General features: G+C 39.0%; 1 protein-coding gene across 1 annotated transcript in view; it reads right to left on the reverse strand.

Moving 5' to 3' along the window:
• Positions 1–1,801: 1,801 nt before the first annotated feature.
• COL12A1 (collagen type XII alpha 1 chain) overlaps positions 1,802–21,127 on the reverse strand; it is a 142,127-nt gene continuing 122,801 nt past the window's right edge. The window contains exons 55-65 of the mRNA XM_056856310.1: positions 20,820–20,915; positions 20,295–20,348; positions 19,627–19,680; positions 18,276–18,329; positions 16,594–16,665; positions 9,006–9,041; positions 8,832–8,898; positions 7,015–7,203; positions 6,230–6,298; positions 5,195–5,365; positions 1,802–2,054 (exon numbers count right to left, since the gene is read on the reverse strand). Of these exons, the coding sequence (XP_056712288.1) occupies positions 1,873–2,054; positions 5,195–5,365; positions 6,230–6,298; positions 7,015–7,203; positions 8,832–8,898; positions 9,006–9,041; positions 16,594–16,665; positions 18,276–18,329; positions 19,627–19,680; positions 20,295–20,348; positions 20,820–20,915 (1,044 nt within the window). The 3' untranslated portion in view covers positions 1,802–1,872. The remainder of the gene's footprint in view (positions 2,055–5,194; positions 5,366–6,229; positions 6,299–7,014; positions 7,204–8,831; positions 8,899–9,005; positions 9,042–16,593; positions 16,666–18,275; positions 18,330–19,626; positions 19,681–20,294; positions 20,349–20,819; positions 20,916–21,127) is intronic.

Here is a 21,127-nt window from a genome sequence, read left to right on the forward strand (position 1 = left end):
TGTAAAACCATCTAAATCTATTCACCAGCAAAATGGTTTGTGATAATGAATTCAATACATTAATAATGCGTTGTGTGAAAAATGTGTGTCATAATGTTTTGTCAGGCAGCCTATCCTTTATGAATTGGTCTAATCATTTAGAAAGCTACCTCAGGGTCCAATTGCCATTACATGTAATGAAACCCCAATCAGGGAAAAATATCTTCTGGAGGGAGTGATTTTAAGTGGAGGAGTTGCTTAAACCTTTCCCTACCAATCACTTTCCTACTGTACCTTCTTCCTTAATCCCAAACTATTCCATGTGGGATTTAAAAGAAAGACTAGTATCTGGTTTAAAAAAAGGGTAAAGTTCCCCTGTGAAAGCACCGGGTCATTCCTGACCCATGGGGTGACGTCACATCCCGACGTTTACTAGGCAGACTTTGTTTACGGGGTGGTTTGCCAGTGCCTTCCCCAGTCATCTTCCCTTTACTCCCAGCAAGCTGGGTATTCATTTTACCGACCTCAGAAGGATGGAAGGCTAAGTCAACTTTGAGCCGGCTACCTGAAACTAACTTCCATCGGGATTGAACTCATGTCGTGAGCAGAGCTTGGACTGCAGTATTGCAGTTTACCACTCTGCGCCACGGGGCTCCTAGTATCTGGTTAAACCTGTATCTAAAGGTAGGAACCATACACATGAGAACCATTTTCACAGCATGGAGGCTAGAAGTACACAGATGGCTTTAAAATGGCCTAGTGGAAGGCACTATCTTAATTCTGTAATTATTGGGGGTTCTGTATAGCAGGGACACACAAAATTATAACTTTAGATCATGGAAACTACAGTTTGAACTATAACACTGACCTCAACCACTAACACAATCTAGTTTTCATAGTAAAATATTCAAAACTGTCATGTAGTGCAAGTTTTTTTGTTTCTTCTGAATGCAGCGTAATAATTCTGTCAAGTTATTTATTTTCCAATACAATAAAACCTCTGAAATTTGGAAGCCTCCCAGCAATAATACTCACAGACTATATACATTTTCAGTAGTTTTATTGAAAAATGCCTCTTTTGTTTCAGAAATAAATAATATAAGGCAGTGAAATTCACAATTTGCAGTTAAAATATAAAAGCAGCAATTCTATAACCATAGTCTTGCAAACAATTTCCAACTGCTTTATTTTTGATAACTAAGAAACATTATATTCTGGGGAAAAACCATACTAAATATACAACACAAACATGCAATTCCATCTCTGCAGGATTGTCTGCAATTTGGCATAAATGTCTCTAAAACAAGGAAATTTTAAGGCATTAATTTGCTTTTTAAGAAAACTGTAACCATTTGATACGATGATGTCAGCTACTTTATTTAAGGTTTGCAGTTGTTTAAAAAGATGTATAAGAGCATTATATGCCCTGCAAGATATAAGCAAAGATATGAAATGAGACTTGTGACAAGAAGAGGTTTTTTACCAGATGATGCAGATTTATAATGTGACTGAACTGTATTCGATGAGGAGGAAAAGTACAAAACAAGCTCCACTGCTGAAGCACCCAGCCTTCACACCATCAGCAGCCGTGAAGGCATGTTTCTGTTGTTTAATTTACTTGAAGAGAATGCAGCTCTGTGATAAATCTGAATGCACGCATTATTGTTCTATGCAGCCACTGTAAGCTAAGGTATTTTACAAGGATTTCAAGAGCAAGAATGAAAACCAAAGAACTTTAATTGCTATTCCCACATGAGCTTAATACTCTTAAGAAGCAAGTGCATATCAGCTTAGATACCAGGCACACTCACTTTGTATCTACCTATGTGAGAAAAGCAAAAACAAAAACAAGCAACCAAAAACAAGAAGGAGAGGAATGAAAAAGCCATGCAATTATGGTTTTGTTTTTGCTTTTCTTGATAACGATCTTTTCCAGCGCATATGTTCAGGGTATCCAGGTGAATGCATGTCAGCTCCATAGTCCTCATACTCATCGTCTCTTCTCTCAGATTCCACTGGGACTACGTAGGGTTCGCTTTCAGGCTGATAGGGTCCAGTTTCAGGTACATACGGCTCTGGTTGAAAATAGTTGTCCGATTGAACATTATAGTTATCACATGTCCTTGAATCCAGATGGTTAATTTAAAAAAAAATTTTTTTGTAATGCTAAGGTGGAGAATTTTTATGGATTTGATCCTGAATGCATATATTTGGAAGGGGGTTCAATAAAAGTCACTTTGCTTTCAAATAAACTATCTCAAACACCAATGTATTTGCTCAGACAAATGAAGAGTACATGCAGGGAAAATCGTGTATAAGAATTTTGAGTGCATTTTAGAGAGCACAAGGAATGGGGGAATGTACTGAAATGCAATCTGACTCTATACATGTATTTACTCAGGAGTAAGTTCTGTTGTTTAATTAGACTTGCTCCTGGGATTAGTCTAGACTGCTTTTTTTGCAAAATGCATGTATCATTATTAACGATTAAAGATATTTTCTCAGTACATTTCAAAGGGGGTGGGTTTCAAATATATAATATAATGCCAAAAAATAAATAATCAAGAAGGTCATAGTACCATTTTGGAAAGCATTTAGGCTCCCCTAAGTTAGTTTTGAGTAAATAATAGGACTTGTTAGTCACAAGTAACCTCTTCCATTCATTACAAAGAGCCATGACTAATTTTAACGGGATCATGGCCTTAATGTACATTTTACTTATTCCTTTCCACTTGATGGAAAGCTGATTAAATGTTTTGGGCAAGAAAGATAACCTCAATCACAGGGAGCCCATTCCTGGGGGGAGGGGTTAGGTGGCACCTTGCGCCGCACCACCTCCAGAGTAGATTCCAGCCCCCTGCTGAAGCAAAAATCCTGCCCTTGTCTGCAAGCCTCATGGAACTGTTCTGTAGCATTCCACGGGGCTATGCCACCATTTTCGGTGGTGTAAACTCAAATAAGGGTAGAGGCGACATTCCTGGCCTGAAAGGGCTTGGGAAGCAGCATAGAGACGGCTCTGCCACGGGATCACCACCCTGGATGCTAGTGCAGGGAGTCGCTCTGTTGGAACTCTGCCAGAAGGCTGCACCAGCGCCTGAACCCTGCACTGCTGCGCACTACCCCAGAGCTGGCGTAGGTTGCCCTACACCAACGTCCATGCCAGTTTGCACAGCGCAAGTGGCACGGATGCCAGCATAGGGGTCACGCTGGTTCCTGTGTGACTCTAGCCCCCCTCTTCTGGCAGCTATACAATATTGCTTTTAAACAACAGAGTACTAGGGCATGTATGGAGCTACCACCACTGGTGATATTCAGCAAATATTATTTTCTGATTGTGCTCCTTAGAGCAGACTGAACTACAACAGGAACTGGAGGAAAATCAAACACTGCAGGAAAATCAGAAGCAAAGTTAAGGGGGGGTTTTTTTGGGTGGAGAAGGGAGTATTTGCAACAGGATGACATACATAATAAGCTCTATGCCTTGAATCAGATAAGATAATGGTCAGAATGATGAGGATGATGAGAACACAAAGAACAGAGAGAAAGATTTCAAAACATTTCCAAAGAGGTTATGGTGCATAGCAGCAGCAGCAGGCTTTAATGCAAAAGCATGATGTAATGATGTTAACAGATTTTAGCGGACATAATCTCATACAAATCATTTACAAGCTACAATTAGTTTACTATTTACAGAGAGTCAATTTTCTTTTACCACGAGTTAGTAGTTTTATAAGCCTCCATTGCAACTGAGATTTCTAGAGGTTTTTGTTTTTCCTTTTGACATGGGGTTAAAAGAAAGGGTAAGGATAGGAGTTTGGGTTTCCTTCCCTCTGCTTTATGTTTGGCATTTTGGTATTTAATTGCATTCAAGAAAATTTGTTAGTGTTTGTTATATATCAAGAATCTCCCCATCTTCTGAGTCTTACACAGTTCAGTTAACCATTATCTATGGTGAAATATCCATACAGACTCATTTCCTAATAAGCTCGTGCACAAACATCTCAGAAACAGGATTTTCATTGTATTCAAACTGTAAGCAGCACTGGCGACTTAGAAAATGTGTTAGCCGGAACCTGAAACAGGTCAAAGATGATGTTAGTTTTCAAGAACAAACAGGTGTGCAAAATATATATTTTAATTCATTTAAGTTCACCTATGAGGGTTAAGCAATATGTATATATCTATATATGTATACAAGGCTGCACTTTGCAAGGTGACCCTGCAGCACTTTTCCCATTGATTTTCAAAATTCAGATTGTTGTGCAAAGTCTAGGTGACAATTTTGTTCCATTCAATTTGTTCTGCCCCTCCCCACCTTATGTCCATGAATCTGTGTGTACATACATAAATATATTCATGTATACATGCGCATAACAATAGTGGCAAACAACATATCCAACAGCAATATCATGTTTATGGATTGTAAGGTGCTACAGTGCACACAAACTAGTTAACAATACTGTAGGCCTCAATGCTTTTCTTAAAAGAGGCCTGTAGATTTATGGCTCACACTATTTTAGGTGACTTTCCCTGCATTTTTGTACTTTTGGTGGCCTGTTTTTCAGAAATGGCTTCTTCTCAGAAGAAATTTGCATCATTTATATGAATGATTCTTTGGCATTTAACAGAAGAAATTGAGAGATAGTGACTCTTTTCAGTTGTCTGCACTGTATCACAGAATGGCATTTAGATCTGGAAAATTAAATTTCAGCTACTAATTTTGTATAGATAGTCCCAACGTTAATCAGGAAGTCACGTGCAGAACTGGCAAAGAACTGTGTTCTTTTTACTTTAGGTGGAGTTGTCAACCTTGTTCAGAAGAAGAAGTTTGATGGAAGGAGGAGGACAACAAGGAAGAGGAGGAGAAGAAGAAGAACATTGTCATTTAAATCCTAACAGCAAAGTAATAGTCTCCTAATACTATATATATTAAAAATAAACAGTTTTTTAAATGAAAACAATATTTACTGTTTTATTTATATAAATATATATTTCAGATTGAGATAGTTCAATAAATACAGCAAAACTAGTCTTCATAACAATCTGATTATTTCTAGGCCTCAGTTAGAAAGACTACACTATTCAGATCATCTGGGCTACTCATTAATTCTTTACTCAGTTCATTGTCCTAGGAAATCTCTTTCCACAAAGCTACTCAAATTGAACAAACATTTCAGTGAAGCAATGAATGATGTTTAAGCTCTCAACAACCTACCTGGATATCCTTGACCATTGTAAGCAATGCTAGCACACTGTGATGAATCACAGTATCCCGGGGGGCCTGGGGGGCCTCTAATGCCTGCATTCCCAGGACGGCCAGGTGGGCCAGGTGATCCCCGAGAGCCTGTAGCACCTGGTGGGCCACTTCTGGATTCCCCTTGTGGACCTGATTTGATAATATAAAGGAAGTCAATATATCTGTATAATTCAATAGGAGGTAGTCCGATAAAGTGGCTGTGAAACTGCGGTCTAGACTTCAACTCAGGCATATGGTTAAGAAATACTTCCATTGGGTTTCTACATATGGTGTCAATGAAATAACCACAGGGAACTAAAGATGTAACTCATCATTAGTTGCTTCTCTAATTTTAAGGTCTTTATTCACAGAAAACTGCTTTGGCAAGAGCTGAGCCTGGTGGTTTATATCCACTCTTTGTCAGGTACAGAGATCTCAAGGGACACTTCTACTTTAGACAAGCACACTAGATTTCAATTAAAACAGAGTTGTTCTGCTACCCCGCAGCTTCAAAATGGATGAGGTAATGTTTTTTTTGGAACAAGTTATATTCACGGTTAACAGAAATGTAGAGATTTAACCAAGTGAGGCTACAATGTGTTGCAAGTTTCTTACGGATCTTGTAATGAAAAATAAAACTACTAAATTAAAGGCAGAAGCAATGAGACAGTTTGACTGCCGCTGCCAAGACATCAGTGAATGGTCAAATTGCACAAATAGCAACTGTAAAAGTACTAAACTGTGACCCCTGAACTATGGAGTGCTTTCTATCTTGAGACAGAAAGACCACAGCAAGCACAACCTAATTCTGACTCTAGAATTATTAAAGGTTCATTGACAAAGGCAGGTTGAGCATAATCAGCAAAGATTTGATGGACATTTTCATCAAGCATTTTTTGCATCACATCCCTGTATGCCAGAAAGAAAGGTTATTAATTTTGTTTTCTACACTATATAGTTGCCTTTCCTTACATTGTTTTGTAACCTGAAATACATTAGAACTGAAAAACTCACCTGGTGGTCCAGGCAAACCTCTTGGTCCTGGAGATCCAATCCCTCTTTCACCTTTTTCTCCAGGCAGCCCTAAAGCACATAAAAAGAAAAAAATGCCCCCCCATTATTAAAGCTTTTACAGAAAAAAGTTGATTGTATTTTTTCTTAATGCTTAACCGCTAGTTGTTTAATTTACAGTGTATTCTTTAATACCACCTTCCTAGTAGTCCATGAAGCCATCTTAATCCATTTTAATTCTTCTAATCTTCATTTTTTTTAAAAACCCTGTATTTGGTCTTACTGAACATCTGAAGGCTGCCCCATGGATATTCTGTTTAGAGATGAATTCAAATTTCTCATCCCTGCTATTTTCACCTGAAAATCTCTACTGCAGTTTTGCTTGTCTCTTGTGTAAACATAACAAGTGATTCTGCATTTCAGTGTCATTTTATGTTTTCTTGCAATGAATTTTTCTTTAAAATGTACACATTTGTTACTGTTACTTGTGTGTTAATAAATCAACATTACACACTGTATACATATAAATGACATATTAGACATATAAATTCTGTTTAAATAGTGCATAACACTGTACAACGTGAATACAATGCAAAAGAATCTATAAAACAAAAGGAAAAGCAAAGAACCAAATCCATTAAGAAACTAATAAACTAATTTAAAAGGAAACAAAATAGGGAACATTCACTCCTCCCTACTTCTGGGCAGGAGATGCACAAAATTCTTTTGCTTCACAGAAGGTGACGTACAAAGATGAAATACTCATGCTATAAAAAAACCCGACTCACCTCTCTCTCCAGGTGGCCCTTGAAGCCCAGGTGTACCTGGAAAGCCTGATCTGCCTGCAGTTCCAGGTTCGCCTACCGCCCCAGCAGGTCCTGGGGGCCCAGGCTGACCTGGAGGTCCAGGCTGGTTGCGGTTCGAATAGTAATCATTGGGGATTTGGTTCAACATTTGGTTAAATCGGGTCATTTGACCTTTGGGAAAATGAAACAAATTATTGAAAATACACACAAATCATACAACATACACAGACCCCTTCCAACCTATTATTGGTTAATTTGGGACACAATCCTAGATTAAGATGAATAATTAGTATAAACTATTACACTAAAGCAAAGGGAAGAAAGGAAATTTGAGCAGCAGATACCACAGGAGGAAAATTGCAACCAATAAAATGTACAACTCCAAAATAGCATGGATTCAGAGAAAAATGCAAAATACGAAAGCCAAGCAACAATAAAAAAAACCCTGCAGCAACTCAAAATGGTACCTTATAACAGAAGGAAGTATGTGAGGAGAAGCAGAAGTGGGAAGAAGGATTGATGGGGGAAACCAGGGGTGCAAGGGGGCGAGGGGGGCTGAGGAAAAGCAGGGTAGGAAATGGGGTGAGCTGGAAACAGTAGACCTGAGAAAGCATATGATTGGGTTACAGAAGGCAGAACAGATAGGAAGGCTAGGGGTGGAAAGAGCCACAGGGTGAAGGTGGATCTGGAGCCAGAATGTAGAGAAAGAGAGTGCAGATGGAGCAAGAAGACAGGCAGGAGAAAATTTCCTTTCCCCACAAATTCTTGCAGGTCCCCCTTTTGTTATACAGGTTGGTTATTCCTTATTCAAAATGCTTAGGACCAGAAGTGTTTTGGATTTTGGATTATTTTGGATTTTGGAACATTTGCATATACATAAGGAGATATCTTGGGGATGGGACCCAAGTCTAAACATGAAATTTATGTATGTTTTATATACGCCTCATACGCATAGACTGAAAGTAATTTTATACAGTATTTTATACAATATTTTTAATAATTTTGTGCATGAAACAAAGTTTGTGTACACTGAACCATCAGAAAGCAAAGGTGTCACTACTTCACCAGAAGTTTTGGATTTTGGATCATTTTAGATACTGGATTTTTGGATAAGGGATACTCAACCTGTAGTAAAATGGGAAATGCTTACTGCATACCTCTGATTCTCCCTCTATTGCCACTACTTAGTTTCCTGGCTCTATTCACAGTTCCTAGTACAAAAGTCAGGACAGGCATGACACTGGATAGCTTATACTTTGCTGCCAGAACAGCATTTATGAAAAATTGAAAACACCAAATTAGATTTCAGCACCACCAGTCTCATTTTATAGGTAAACTGCAGCTAACCCACCACCCTCAAAAAACCTTCCTACTAATGGACAACCCTATTTGTCTGACTGACCAGGGCTAGAAGCTGCCCAGGCTCCCTGAATTTTTGCCAAGCCTTTCCTCACCTGTTCCTGTGACTCCTCTGCAGTTTTTATGTCACTGTTTTTATGTCACTATCCAAGTATCTGGAGATTTATGAATTGCCATTTGAATATACCTGACTCCTGGGTCATTCTGCTACTTCCTTATTTGCATCTCCTTATTTGCATCCTAGCGTCTACACATTGCTCTCCTGGACTTTGATCTCAGTGCCAGCAAGCACTTGCTCACTTGGCTTTGCCCACCGGTGCAGGCACTATCAAACTTGATGACAATTCACTTCCTGTGACTATACTTACATTTCACAATAGAGCCTGATAGGTGGAAATAAGAGTTAAATATGTCTTGATATATACATAGTTCCTGTTTACCGTTTATCAGTTGTTCACAGACTTGTCTTGCAACAGCTCGCATCAAATTCTGAGAAGCAATGTCTCCCTTGATAATTAAAGCAAGGCTTGCATTAGAACATGAGCTACTCCTTTTTTATTTAACTTAATAAATTAGAAAAAAATGTGAATGCACTAAGTTAAGATTGCACTTACTCGGTCACCCTTTTCACCTTTCAATCCAGCTGGGCCCTGTAATAAATTAAACTTATCAGGATAACCAAATTTATCAAACATCAAATAACCAAAGGAAAAAGTGATGAAAAGTAATAATCAGAATGAGTACAAGAGTGTCCACTGGGAGATAATTCAGCAAGAAACGTGCTTGTCAGATGCTCCAAGACTTAAATCAGTGACCAAGGTGTAGACTGAAACGTAAGTTGAAAATAGAAAGGCCTAGAAAGAAATAAGGATGTGTAACATCAAACCCTGTGATTGGCAGGCAGTCTGAAGCCTCTGCACTGGGCAAACCTACTATAAAAATGTTTCCTAGTCAAAGAAGTGATGTCTTCTGTCTGCTACCCTTCAGGCTGTAGCTCAAGAACCCAGCTAAAGTTCCAGCAACAGACTGCAAGAATCTGTTTGATAGGGTTGCCAACACCAGGTTGGGAAATGCCAGGAGATTTGAGGGTAGAGCCTATGGAGGGTGGTGTTTGGGAGGGGAGGGACCTCGCAGGATATAATGCCATAGATCCACCCTTTAAAATGGCCATTTTCTCCAGGGGAACTGATCCCTGTAGACTGAAGATCAGTTCTAATTCCAGGAGCTAGCCAGGCCCCACCTGGAGTTTGGCAACCGTAGTTCTAGAATTGGATGGGTTCACCTACACCCAAGCCTGGCTCTGTTGACCAATGTGCAATTGTTTGTTTACATATTGTTTTCACAGATCTCCCAAATTTTTTCCAGATGCCTCACAATATCTATTCATAGTAGCTGTTCATGTCTTAATATAAAACAGTGTAGAAGTTTTTATTTGTACATGTTTATTTGAATTTTTACATTCCTCTTTTGGGTATTAAAAACTGTAAAAGTGATATTACTTTGTTTGATAGAGCATGTGCTTGGTATGGAGAAAGTCCATCTTCAAGTTCAGTACCTGTAGAGTTACTAACCTCCAGGTGGGCCTGGAGTTCTCCCAGAACTACAACTGATCTCCAGTCAACAGAGATCAGTTCCCCTGGAGAAAATGGCAACACTGGAGCGTGAACTCTATGGCATTACATCCCCACTGAGCTCTCTCTCCTCTCTACAAACTCTGTACTCCCCAGGTACCACCAAGAAATCTCCAGGAGTTCCTCAAGCTGGATTTGGCAACTCTAAATACTTGGCATCTTCAGTTAAAGGAGTTCGGGAGCAGTTGGGAAACAGCTTTCTCTGCCTGAGGCCATGGAGAGCCACTACTGTCAGAGTAGGCAATAGCGAGCTAGAAGGACCAATGCTTTGTCTCAACCTAGGCAATTCACATGTTCATATCCTTAAAATAATACACAAAAGGTGTATACAGCACAGTTATGTGTGCTTAAACTCAAACTCCATGGGATGCAGGAACTAATATTGGTTTGCTGCATTTTTCATTTTCTTGAGACATTAGTAGTAACTTTTTAAGGATACCAAAATAATACCCTATTGTGTGTGTAAAGTGCCATCAAGTCGCAGCTTTGCCATTGCCTTCCTCTACATAGTGATCCTGGTATTCTCCTTGGTGGCCTGTAGGGCAGATACAAAATATCTGGGGTTTTACTTTAAGCTTTTATATGTTTAAAAAAGATAACAGTGGGTAGTTATTTTGCATTCATATTAAAGTATTTAAGTACAGAACCAGTAATGTAAGTATCTGGTGATAAAATCTGTTCATGAGTTACTAGGGTTCTGATCCTGAAAACATCTTCCTAAAAGTAAGCTCCACTGAATGAAATGGGACTTACTTCTGTTTAGGATTGCTCTCTAAGGCAACTATTCTCATGAATCAGAATATGCAACCCTTGTTTGATTGCAATCCTATACAGAGTTACTCCAGTCTAGGTCTGTGGGCTTACATTTAGTACCTCTGTATAGGATTGCAGTAATGGGGGGGAACTACTCTTGGTTATTAGTTACTTTTTGCTTTTTGTTTTGCTGTCAAGTCATAGCTCACTTGTGGTGACCCCATAGGATTTTCAAGGCAAGAGACATTCAGAGATGGTTTGCCATTGCCTGCCCCTACATCACAACCCTGGTTTTCCTTGGTGGTCTCCCTTCCAAATATTAGCCGGGGCCAACTTCTCAGCTGCCGAGATCTGATGAGACTGGGCTAGCCTGGGCTATCCAGGTCAGGGCATTAGTTGCTTTTTAAATAGACTACTAAGGAAGGAGTCAGGCAATTTCAAAGTGATGTGAACTGCTACGCACTTAATGTGTACATTGAGCTATGAAGACTCTCAAAAACAATGTTCTGGAAATAAACACACATAATCCAGATTGTAAACATAAATTAATATGTAAATCTCTAAAACAACACTTTGAGAATTTAGCTTCATTGTTTACATTCTTCAGTTAACAAATAGAAGAGCCAAGAAAGATTCTGACATATTTCCCTGGTGAAACTCCATTAACATATTTAAACTGAATGTTGGAGATTTTCAAGATGACATGACAATGATCACATAAGGATATATTTATTGTTCAGTTTTGTTGGTAGGCAACATGGAAAAGTTCCCCATTTCAAATAATCCCGAAAGGTTGTCTGAAATACTGAGCCATTATCAGGAAACCAGTAACTTACTATAGTAAGCAATTCTGTATCTCCATCACATACTGTGCTTTGGATTTCCATGCACTTTTATGTTCTGGATCTTTTACTGACTGGGTTTTTAATGGTTTGGATTTTTTGTTTGTTTCTGTTATTTTTATCTTGTGTTATTTGAGAACTACCTCATGTAGATATCTGAAGGAGTGACGTATAAATGAATGACTGACTGACTGACTGACTGAATAAATAAATAAATAAATGTAAGTATATTTAATATATGTCTAGATTCTTTCCTTTGCACAGGTATGTATTGGTACCTCAAATCATTTTTTAAAAAGTCATTTAATGAAGACATGAAATCAGTGTCAAATCAGAATACATTCAAAAGAAACAGGAGCTTTCAACAAGATATTTTCCAGGAATGTAAAGGGGAAGAATAACTTTCCTAAGGGTTGTTTTTTTAAATGGCTGAAAGTAAAGGACATTACATTACTTAGGAAGAATTACATTCACAAAGCTGCTATACAACTAAATAATCACCCTCATCTGTCAATCACCCTCACACAGAATATGATTATCAAAGTTATTTTAGCCTGAGGCAGTATTTACTGTTCAGAAATAATGTTCACCATATGTGAGAAACAGTTCCACAGTTAAAGAATGGGAGTCCCTGGGAGGGTTATTTCATTGACACTGGTGTCTACAAAGTGTAGAAAGATTATTTGTCCTTGTTTATCCTAAACACATGAAAGCATTGCTTGCTTAGTTCTTTCCCTATTGAATTAATTAGTCTGTTGTCATACAACTATCTTTGACTAAAGAACAGTTTCTTGGAGAATGGTTATTAACAAATTACCACAGCAACTTTCCAAGTCTCTCAAGCATCTCAGATAGCAGCTTAGTTTCATGGCAAGTGTTCTAAAGATGTGTAATCTTTCACAGCTTCTTAATCGCGTCATATGTGACCAATTCTGCTTAATTGTCAATGTTTGTGATGTTTAATGCATCAACAAAATACTGCAGCAGTAAAGTGAATGAATTACAGCAGTAGCAGTAAAATGTTTAGCATAGGCTATTTACTAATATAAAAAGGATTACATGTACACAATTTGTACATTTTTTTCTTATCTATAGTCAAAATTGAAATAAAAGAATTGCCAGATGATATTCCCGTCTTACCAGAATTAGAACATTATGGGCCAGCTGCCTCAAGATGGAAGCCTGTGCTCCAAAACCTGATGAAGCATTCATACTGGCAAATCTTCCATGGTTTTCTCTTTGCCTCAGCAACCTTTTAAGACCTGAAGACAACAGTATGGGTTGGGGAGTCCTATGTTTGAATACCATAAGGCACTGCAGGGGTGGGGGTTGCAGTGAGAAAGATATTGTCCTGAATTGATTTAGCCTAATTCTTTCTCCTGTGTCATGGTATTTTGTACATAAGACCCCTCCAACAGCATGCATTTATTTTGCGGGTCTCAAAGGAGTTCAGGGAAAGACCAGGTTTCATGGGAACAACCTTATGGACATTATTGGCTGTGATTACCTAGGATTATTGCTACTATGCTGATGCTGCAATAACTTCATAAATTATCATTGATTGTGAGATCATTTCGTTTCTTGCCGGGATTATACTATATGATATGGATCTTTGTATGACTGGTGCTAACAAATATAATGGATAATGAAATTACAGCACAAAAGAATATACAACACTGGAACTGGGCCTCACAGTTAAAGAAAGGGTTTGGATGACCTTCAGAACTCTGCAAGCTACATTTGGCCGACCAATCACACATATGGCCTTGAATTGCCCCTTTGGCACTTCTTGATAGCATAAATGTAGGTGTTGAAATCACATCTGCTGCACGAGTTTGAAAACACATCTGCAAAGACTGTATGCCAGAGTTCCTGCTGAGATCTTGTCTGAGAACTCAAGAAACAGTAAATGTGATGTCAGGCCAATGGGGAATTGGGACAATTGAGTCCAATTATAGTATACACTGAAAATGGTACATAGATTAATCCTAAATAGAAATGGAACAGAAAAGAAAAGCCAAACAAAAAACTTGTCTGAAAAGTGATTGCTGCGTAAAAAGCCCTCAGTAGCACTGACAGCATTTTTAAAACCAGTCCTTGCTTCCATACCATTTAACAGCAGCTTGATGTACCAACATTAACAAGTGATAGTGCTTTTCATCTTCATGGCCTCTGTGCAGTCCCACATGGGAACTGCGCTTGTGCAGGTCATCTGCAGAAATTCTAGTGGAAAGCTTCTAGAGGAGTCCTATACCCTGTAAGGCTCCCCCTCTCCTTCGCTGCACAACCAGAGCCAATGGCTCTTCTCACCCAATTGGACATGTGATGGAGGAGACGGGGAGTGTCCTTCCCTCCGTTCTTTTTCTGCTGCCATGGAGAGAGGACGAGAGAGAGCTTCGCTTGCGCACAGCACTGAGGAGATTTTTTCCTGAGGGGTCTCTCAATTGGTTTTTTTCTTCGTTGGATAGTTAGAATGGCATTGTTTAAGAAGTGTGCTCATTGCGAGACAAAAATGGCCCAAAACAATGAGTACAATGACTGCCTCATCTGCCTTGGCGAGGATCACGTACCTTCTACTTGTCGAGCCTGTGGTTTGTTTACTCCAAAGGCCCGCCAAGAAAGAGCCTTCATGCTCAAGGCAGCATTATGGGGATAATCTATGTAAATCCCTTCTGAGTCAGGAAGAAATCACTCCCCTTCTTTGGTGTCAATGCCATCCCCACCATTGCGGCATTCCCATTCAGCTGTGGCCGACGGTAAGAGAGCAGTATCGGAGCCATCAGCACAGAAACCAAAGAAGAAATCGAAGCATTCTTCAGATAAGACCTTGAAATCCCTTACGTTGGGCAAATCAGTCTCTTTGGGGAAATCAGTTTAGAAGACATCCACACCAGTTGACTACCCATTGACTTCAACTCCTTTTTGAGGTCGAGTGAGTTTGCCGCATGGGCAGGCTTTGCTGTCGGCTAGTGGACATGACCCTGCATGACATTAGCAGTCATTGTCCCCAAGGAATCGTACTCCATCCCCTATGAGGACTGAGCACTGACAGACTCCTCCTCGAGGTAGATATGTGCCGTTGCCATTGAGGTCTTCAAGGGATCATATTTTGCCTCCACATCAAGCACCTGTTTCATTGCTGCCAAAAGCAATCTCAGTTGGCTAGGGCTCTGCACTCCCTAGATGTTAGAAGGGCGCTTTTATTTTAGCTTAATTGCACACAGTCTTTTAGACAGGATGATACTTTATTCATTTGTTTTGTGGGCCCAAAAAACGGGTAAGGGGGTTTCCACACAGTCCCTTTCCAGATGGGTGATGTCTGCCATAAAGCTAGCTTATGCAGAAGCCAAAGTGCCTTGCCCGCTTCCAGTTGACACCCATTCTACAAGGACTCAAGCATCCTCAGCAGCGTTCATCTCAAAGGTCAATTTGCAGGATGTATGCAGAGCCACTACACAGTCCACTCTTTTGACGTTCGTTCGTTATGAGTGGACATGGATGTGGAATCCGATGCAGTGGAGGGAAAGGCAGTGCTGCAGTCCGTTCTTCAGTGACCAGCCTCACACCCACCTCCATAGTAAGTGAGCTTGAACAGAGGCCACAAAGATGAAAATAGTGTTGCACTTACCTGTAACTGTTGTTCATCGAGTACTCTGTGCAGGCACAAAGCCCTCCCTCCTTCCCTGCTGTGGGCTGCTCCGGCTATTCACTGGTGTTCTCCACAGTGGCAGCTGGAGAACTGTGGGAAGGAAATTCCCCCACCCCTCCGTCATGGGTGCGCGATGGAGGGGAGGGGGAGCATCCCTGAGTATAGGACTCTTCTAGAAGTTTTCCAATAGAATTTCTGCGGCTGGCCTGTGCAAGTGCAGTTCCCATGTGGGCCTGCACAGAGGACCACTTGATGAACAACAGTTACAGGTAAGTGCAACTCTGTTTTCTGTATACCATTAAAATAGTCCTAATGAGACCGCAGTTCTGAGAAAGTTAGCCATTGAAATTGATGGGACATGAACGAGGCCATTGCTCAATGGTAAAACATATCAGTGTTGCTGGATTAGACCTAAAATTAATTTAATCCAGCATCCTATTTCCCCAGCCAGGTGATTCCGGAAAGCCCGTAAGCATGTTTTCAATAGTTGTGACTGAATTAATCCAAGGATAAGAGTAGGGATATACATTCATGTATATATCCAAACCGCATATATATCCGAACAATACCTTATTGGTATTTTTTGGATATATTTGGGTCTCCTATCTGTCCTTTTCAAAACCACCCTATATGGCTTCAAGAATATTGATACAAGCAAAGAGGATGAAAGAAATCCTACTTGTTTTTCACATTGTCTGAAGAAGTAAGTGTGAATATTGCATCCTTTGATACCCAAGTGCTTTCTCACAACAATCTTGGCTACATCAGACAGAGTGGCTCTGGCAATTGCTACTGGCACACCACATTGTCTTTTCCCTAAGTTGGTTTCAGATGAAAAACTCTGAGTAAAACCCACAACACAACACTGAGGTTACATTGCTAAATTCAAACACTTTCAAAGAATAACTCTTGTGATACTATATATAAACAAATTCCACCTTAGGCAGCATATTGTATGTGACTGCTTTAAAATAAATTCCAGTAATTCCGCTAATCCAGCTCTGGGGTGTTTACACAATGCAGAAATAGAAACCTTGGCATGTGCTCTTTATTGAATGAAAACCTATAAACGTGGTTTCCAGGTCTAACACTTAAAATGCAAAAATAAAATAAATAATCCTTATGAAGCTTAAAATAAGGATTGACACATTAGTTTCAAAATAATGTTTAAAATTAGAATCGCAATATTAATTTCAAAATATTAACTAGCTCTCACGATAGCTATGGTGTATGAGGCCAAGCTGAGAAATGTCTCCTAGTCGTCTGAATTTTTAACAATATTCTTTCACAACAGATAAAGGGAAATGACAGTCATTGTCCATCTTACCGATGACCCACGATCTCCTGGTTTCCCTGGTTTTCCAGGTGGGCCAGCTACTCCAGGCACTCCTGGGGCGCCCTGTGGAGAAGAACATTGAAAAGGAATGTTAAGAAGGAGCATACTATAATATCTAAAATGTGGCTGTGTAAATATGCTTAGGAAAATCAACTGTACTGTGTGCAGCTAATGAGATGATCACTAGTAGTGCTACCCTAAGCAGAGTGAGACCGCTGAAGCTGATGGGCTTAGAAGGGTGTAATTCCGCTTAGGACGGCATTACAAATGGTATAAAGGAGTGCATCGGCCCATTCTCTCTACTGTCCACTTTCATTCATTTACATTTTCACATGCCTTGCAACATATACCACGAGCCTCTCAGTTTTCTGCTTTTACTTATTTTATTTATATCCTGCCTTTCTTTCACTGTGGAACTCAAAAAGGTGTATATGGGGGTTCCCATCTAGGCACTGCTTAACTTCAGCAAAGTTGCTGTATATTGTGCTTTCCAAAAATATCTGGAACCAGGATTTTATTTTCTATGCTCCCATGAATAAAAGTGACATATTTGCAGTTGGCAATATTCCTAATAAATTTCCTTCATGCTTTCTGGCCAAACTAACTGGCTATAGGTTCCAGCAGATGTGAGTAAATTGGCCTGAGTTTCAGGCCACTCTACTGCTAAGTGATCTTTTCAAATAGCAGCATATTCCTCTACTTAAGACAGGGAAGTTTCTAATCATTCAAGTACATAGAGTAAGAGGGCAGGAATTGGTCCAGCAGCTTCAAGTCACCAAGGAGCTGAATGCTCCATACTCAGACAGCCTAGCAGTCACTGCAGTTCCTAAACAGAAACTGGCAAGGGGAGAGGTGTGCTTTATTCCATTTTAAAGACCACAGAATCTTTGCTCCCCTCAGCTTTCCCTCAGTATTATTTTCACTCAAAGAAATGGTTGCTGAGAAGAAAGCAGATAGACATACAGACAGGCAGACTTAATACACGTGGAATTTTATACAAGGAAACTATACAGCAGCTTCAGAGCAACTCATTCCTAGTGGTTAGCTTATGTTTTTGTTAAGAACTACACCCCAGAAACCGGGAGATTTTCTTTTGAGAATGTATTTTCCAATCTGCCACAAAACGCAAGACTTCTCAACATTCACATCTTCCTCATCACATCAAAGGCACAAATTCCATAAGAGAAATTTTCAAGCCTCATAAAATATCATGAAGCTTCTAGTATTCTCAAAGCTTAACTGTACTTGAAATGATTTCCTCTTGACTGTTTTCCAGCATAATGAACATGTGCAGACCACATTAGCTGCAACCAGATTTTTAAAAGGTCTCCAGTTTAACCATGTGTAGTCATCAAAGTTTCTCTCTATCCTGCAATATTTATTGGGACACAACTTAGAATGTATGGGGAAAAGTGAATAGACTGCACAGTTTGTCTGACTGACTTGACAAAAAGATAGAGAGATATTGCTTAATACACAAAATTAAATAGCTGTCTGATACAATCTATTCACGTGGTGGCAGAAAAGATGCAGTGGGTGAGTGTGGAAAACAGCTAATTGACATTGTGATATGAGATTGATACAGTTGACAAATACAAGATCTGACAAAACAAAATCTTCCAAATTAACATTTAAACAATTACATTTGAATCCTATCATAAATTAACACTTACTATTGGTCCAGGGGGACCTCTTGGTCCTGTTGGACCATCTTTTCCAGTGAAGCCCTATTTAAAAATGAAGATTTATAGATTAAAAATTAAAAAGACAAATTAATTGTATGGCAGTGACTTTAAGGTATTCACTATTAACTATTTATAACTTTTAATGGATTATTTCAAACCCAAGTAACCTAAGAAAGCCCCATTAAATCAGAACATCATATTTCCTATCAGAAAGCGTACATAAATTTAGCATTAACAGTTAGCAACCAAGCTAATTCTAGTCTTCTCATCTTCTCAAATAGCTTCAGTGCTAAGAGTCTTTCTCTACAGTTGGATGAAAATATGACGATACATCAAGCCAAAGACAGTCTCCTATTCCTTGATTTCCACATCCCCAAAATCTTTTGATTTGTTTGTTCGATTGAATTCTTCAAGTATTTACATGTCACCACTGCATAACAGCCAGGCCAAGTTGCTCTGTATTAATTCCAACTTTAGCATGGAAACCACTATGTAATTTAGTTGATAATATAGTACTAAGCTGGTCTTCTCAAAAGTAAGCTTCCTTTCATAATCCAAAATCTGCATGGATTCTCAGTTCAATTAGAGTCTTTGTGTTGGTGGATTATGGACTGCTTGACAATTGACAAAGAGTCAATTGTCACAGCCATTTCTTAAACATTTGGATGGTGTAAAACATTTAAAAATGTGACACTCCTCATGATCACATACACTCACAAACCAATGATTACTTGATCATTCAAATAATGATCAGATCACAAATTCAAATAATTAGAATCCCCATATAGCAAATGAGGGATGGAGGCAAATGTCTACCTGAGGTGGGTTCATGGCAGACGTGAGATTCAAACCATTGATTATTTGATCATTCAATTGTTTGGCTACTATGCCTCACTAGCTCTTAATTTATTCTACCTGACCATGAGGCTTATTAGCCATATTCAGGTTTCATTCACCCTGACACATGGCCACTCCTTGTAGTAGCCTCTGATGGATATAATTTCCATGTAGGAAAACTGTGTATGTGCTAAATGTCATATGTTCCCATGGTGTGTGACATACACACACACCTATTTGCCAGATACACATGAAACAGGATACTACTGCCAATCAAGATGTTCCACTTTACAAGTTATCAAGTTTTACTACCTAGAAAATATATTTATGTATGAAATTATATGTGAAGAGATTTTCACAGATAATTTCTTACATGAATATATTTTCTAAGTAGGAAAATCTTTGCCTGTGGAGATAAAAAGACCCATTACTCACCCATACCACAGTCTTATAGCCAATGGCTATAAGGACCTCTAATCTCTTATAAAACAGAACTACTTACCCTGTCACCTGGAGGTCCCATTGGGCCAGGGGGCCCAGTTAATCCTGGAGATCCCTAAAAAAAAAAATTACAGAGAATTATTCAGCTTTGCAATACAACACTTAAGATTACACATTCATATATATTCTAAACTCATGAGTTACTGTGATACTATTTTTTGGCAGCAGACAGAACATGACAACAAATAAACCATGATAAAAACAAACCAAAACTGTACTCCATTTTTCACTTCAGTTGTATTCTTGCCCCCACAATTTAAACATTATCATGTTACAGATCTTTCAGAGATGACTTGCAGACATTGGTTAATCATAAAAGATCTGTTTCTGAAGTCCATATGTTGGATTTCACCTATCATTTACTGGCTAACACATCTAACTTTAACCAGTCTCTTCCTTTCAATGGCTTCTATATTTTCGCAAAATTTAGTCCCATCTCAAATTTGCCTCCTATTTTACAGACATGCACAAGTGACTCACAAAATGACTTTTCACCTGTGTGCTTTATTTCAAATTTTATAATTTTGAACTTTTAAAAAGTGTTTAGTCTTCTGTGTTCAAGAATAGTTGAACTGGTACGTGAAAACTTATTCATGCAAGCCTACAAGTTATTTATGCTAGTTCCTTTGGAATGCAGGTGTCATAGTCACATCATAAAAATGAACTTACTGATCGACCTGGTAACCCTGGATCTCCAGCATCACCTTTTATCCCTTGGCGGCCCTACAGTTAATATATAATAAAGAGTATTTATTTTCTGTAAAGCAATGGACATGATCACTTAAAGCATGTGTAACAATCCAATCAAAATACACATTCAAATAGAGCTCATTTGTTCCCGATGTCTATGCAAGTAGTTGTTTGCTAGAAACACCATGATCTTGACTCAGACCAGGAAAAGCAAGGCAAAGATGAGTCTCCTCACTCATGTTTTGGTTATCACTGATGATGACAAAGTACATGTCTATAATTTAACACCCAATGACCATTAATTGTCCTCCTCATAAATTCACCAATATGAAAATGGTATAAGGCTCCTTCCATCAGTGGAAAGTGTCAATATTAGTGAAACATCCCTCATAGATTAAACCTATTATTGATATCACCACAGTCTGCCAAAGAACCCAAATAGATCAAGTGCTGTTGGAACAAGTCATTCTAACAATGTGGTTATTTATCTGCTTGCATACTCACAGGTTCTCCTGGAATGGAAAGTCCATTTGGCCCCTGTGGACCTGGTGGTCCTTGAGCGCCAGGAGCACCAGTGTCTCCACGAGGTCCCATTGGCCCCTTAAAAGAGAAAAATAAAAGCCAACTTGTTAGCCTTAGATGTCTTGCAAAATTGTATCTAAATAAGATTCATGTTTTCAATTTCGATTCATATCATGGCTTTTCACATGGTGATAGAAATTATCGAACAACTGAACTTCTGGCTCTCTAGATAATAACAATATATGCAGAAATCCTATAAGCTATTAGTGAGAGAAAAGGTTTCCTTGTCG

The sequence above is a fragment of the Euleptes europaea genome, chromosome 10 (assembly GCF_029931775.1).
Source record: "Euleptes europaea isolate rEulEur1 chromosome 10, rEulEur1.hap1, whole genome shotgun sequence".
Taxonomy (NCBI): domain Eukaryota; kingdom Metazoa; phylum Chordata; class Lepidosauria; order Squamata; family Sphaerodactylidae; genus Euleptes; species Euleptes europaea.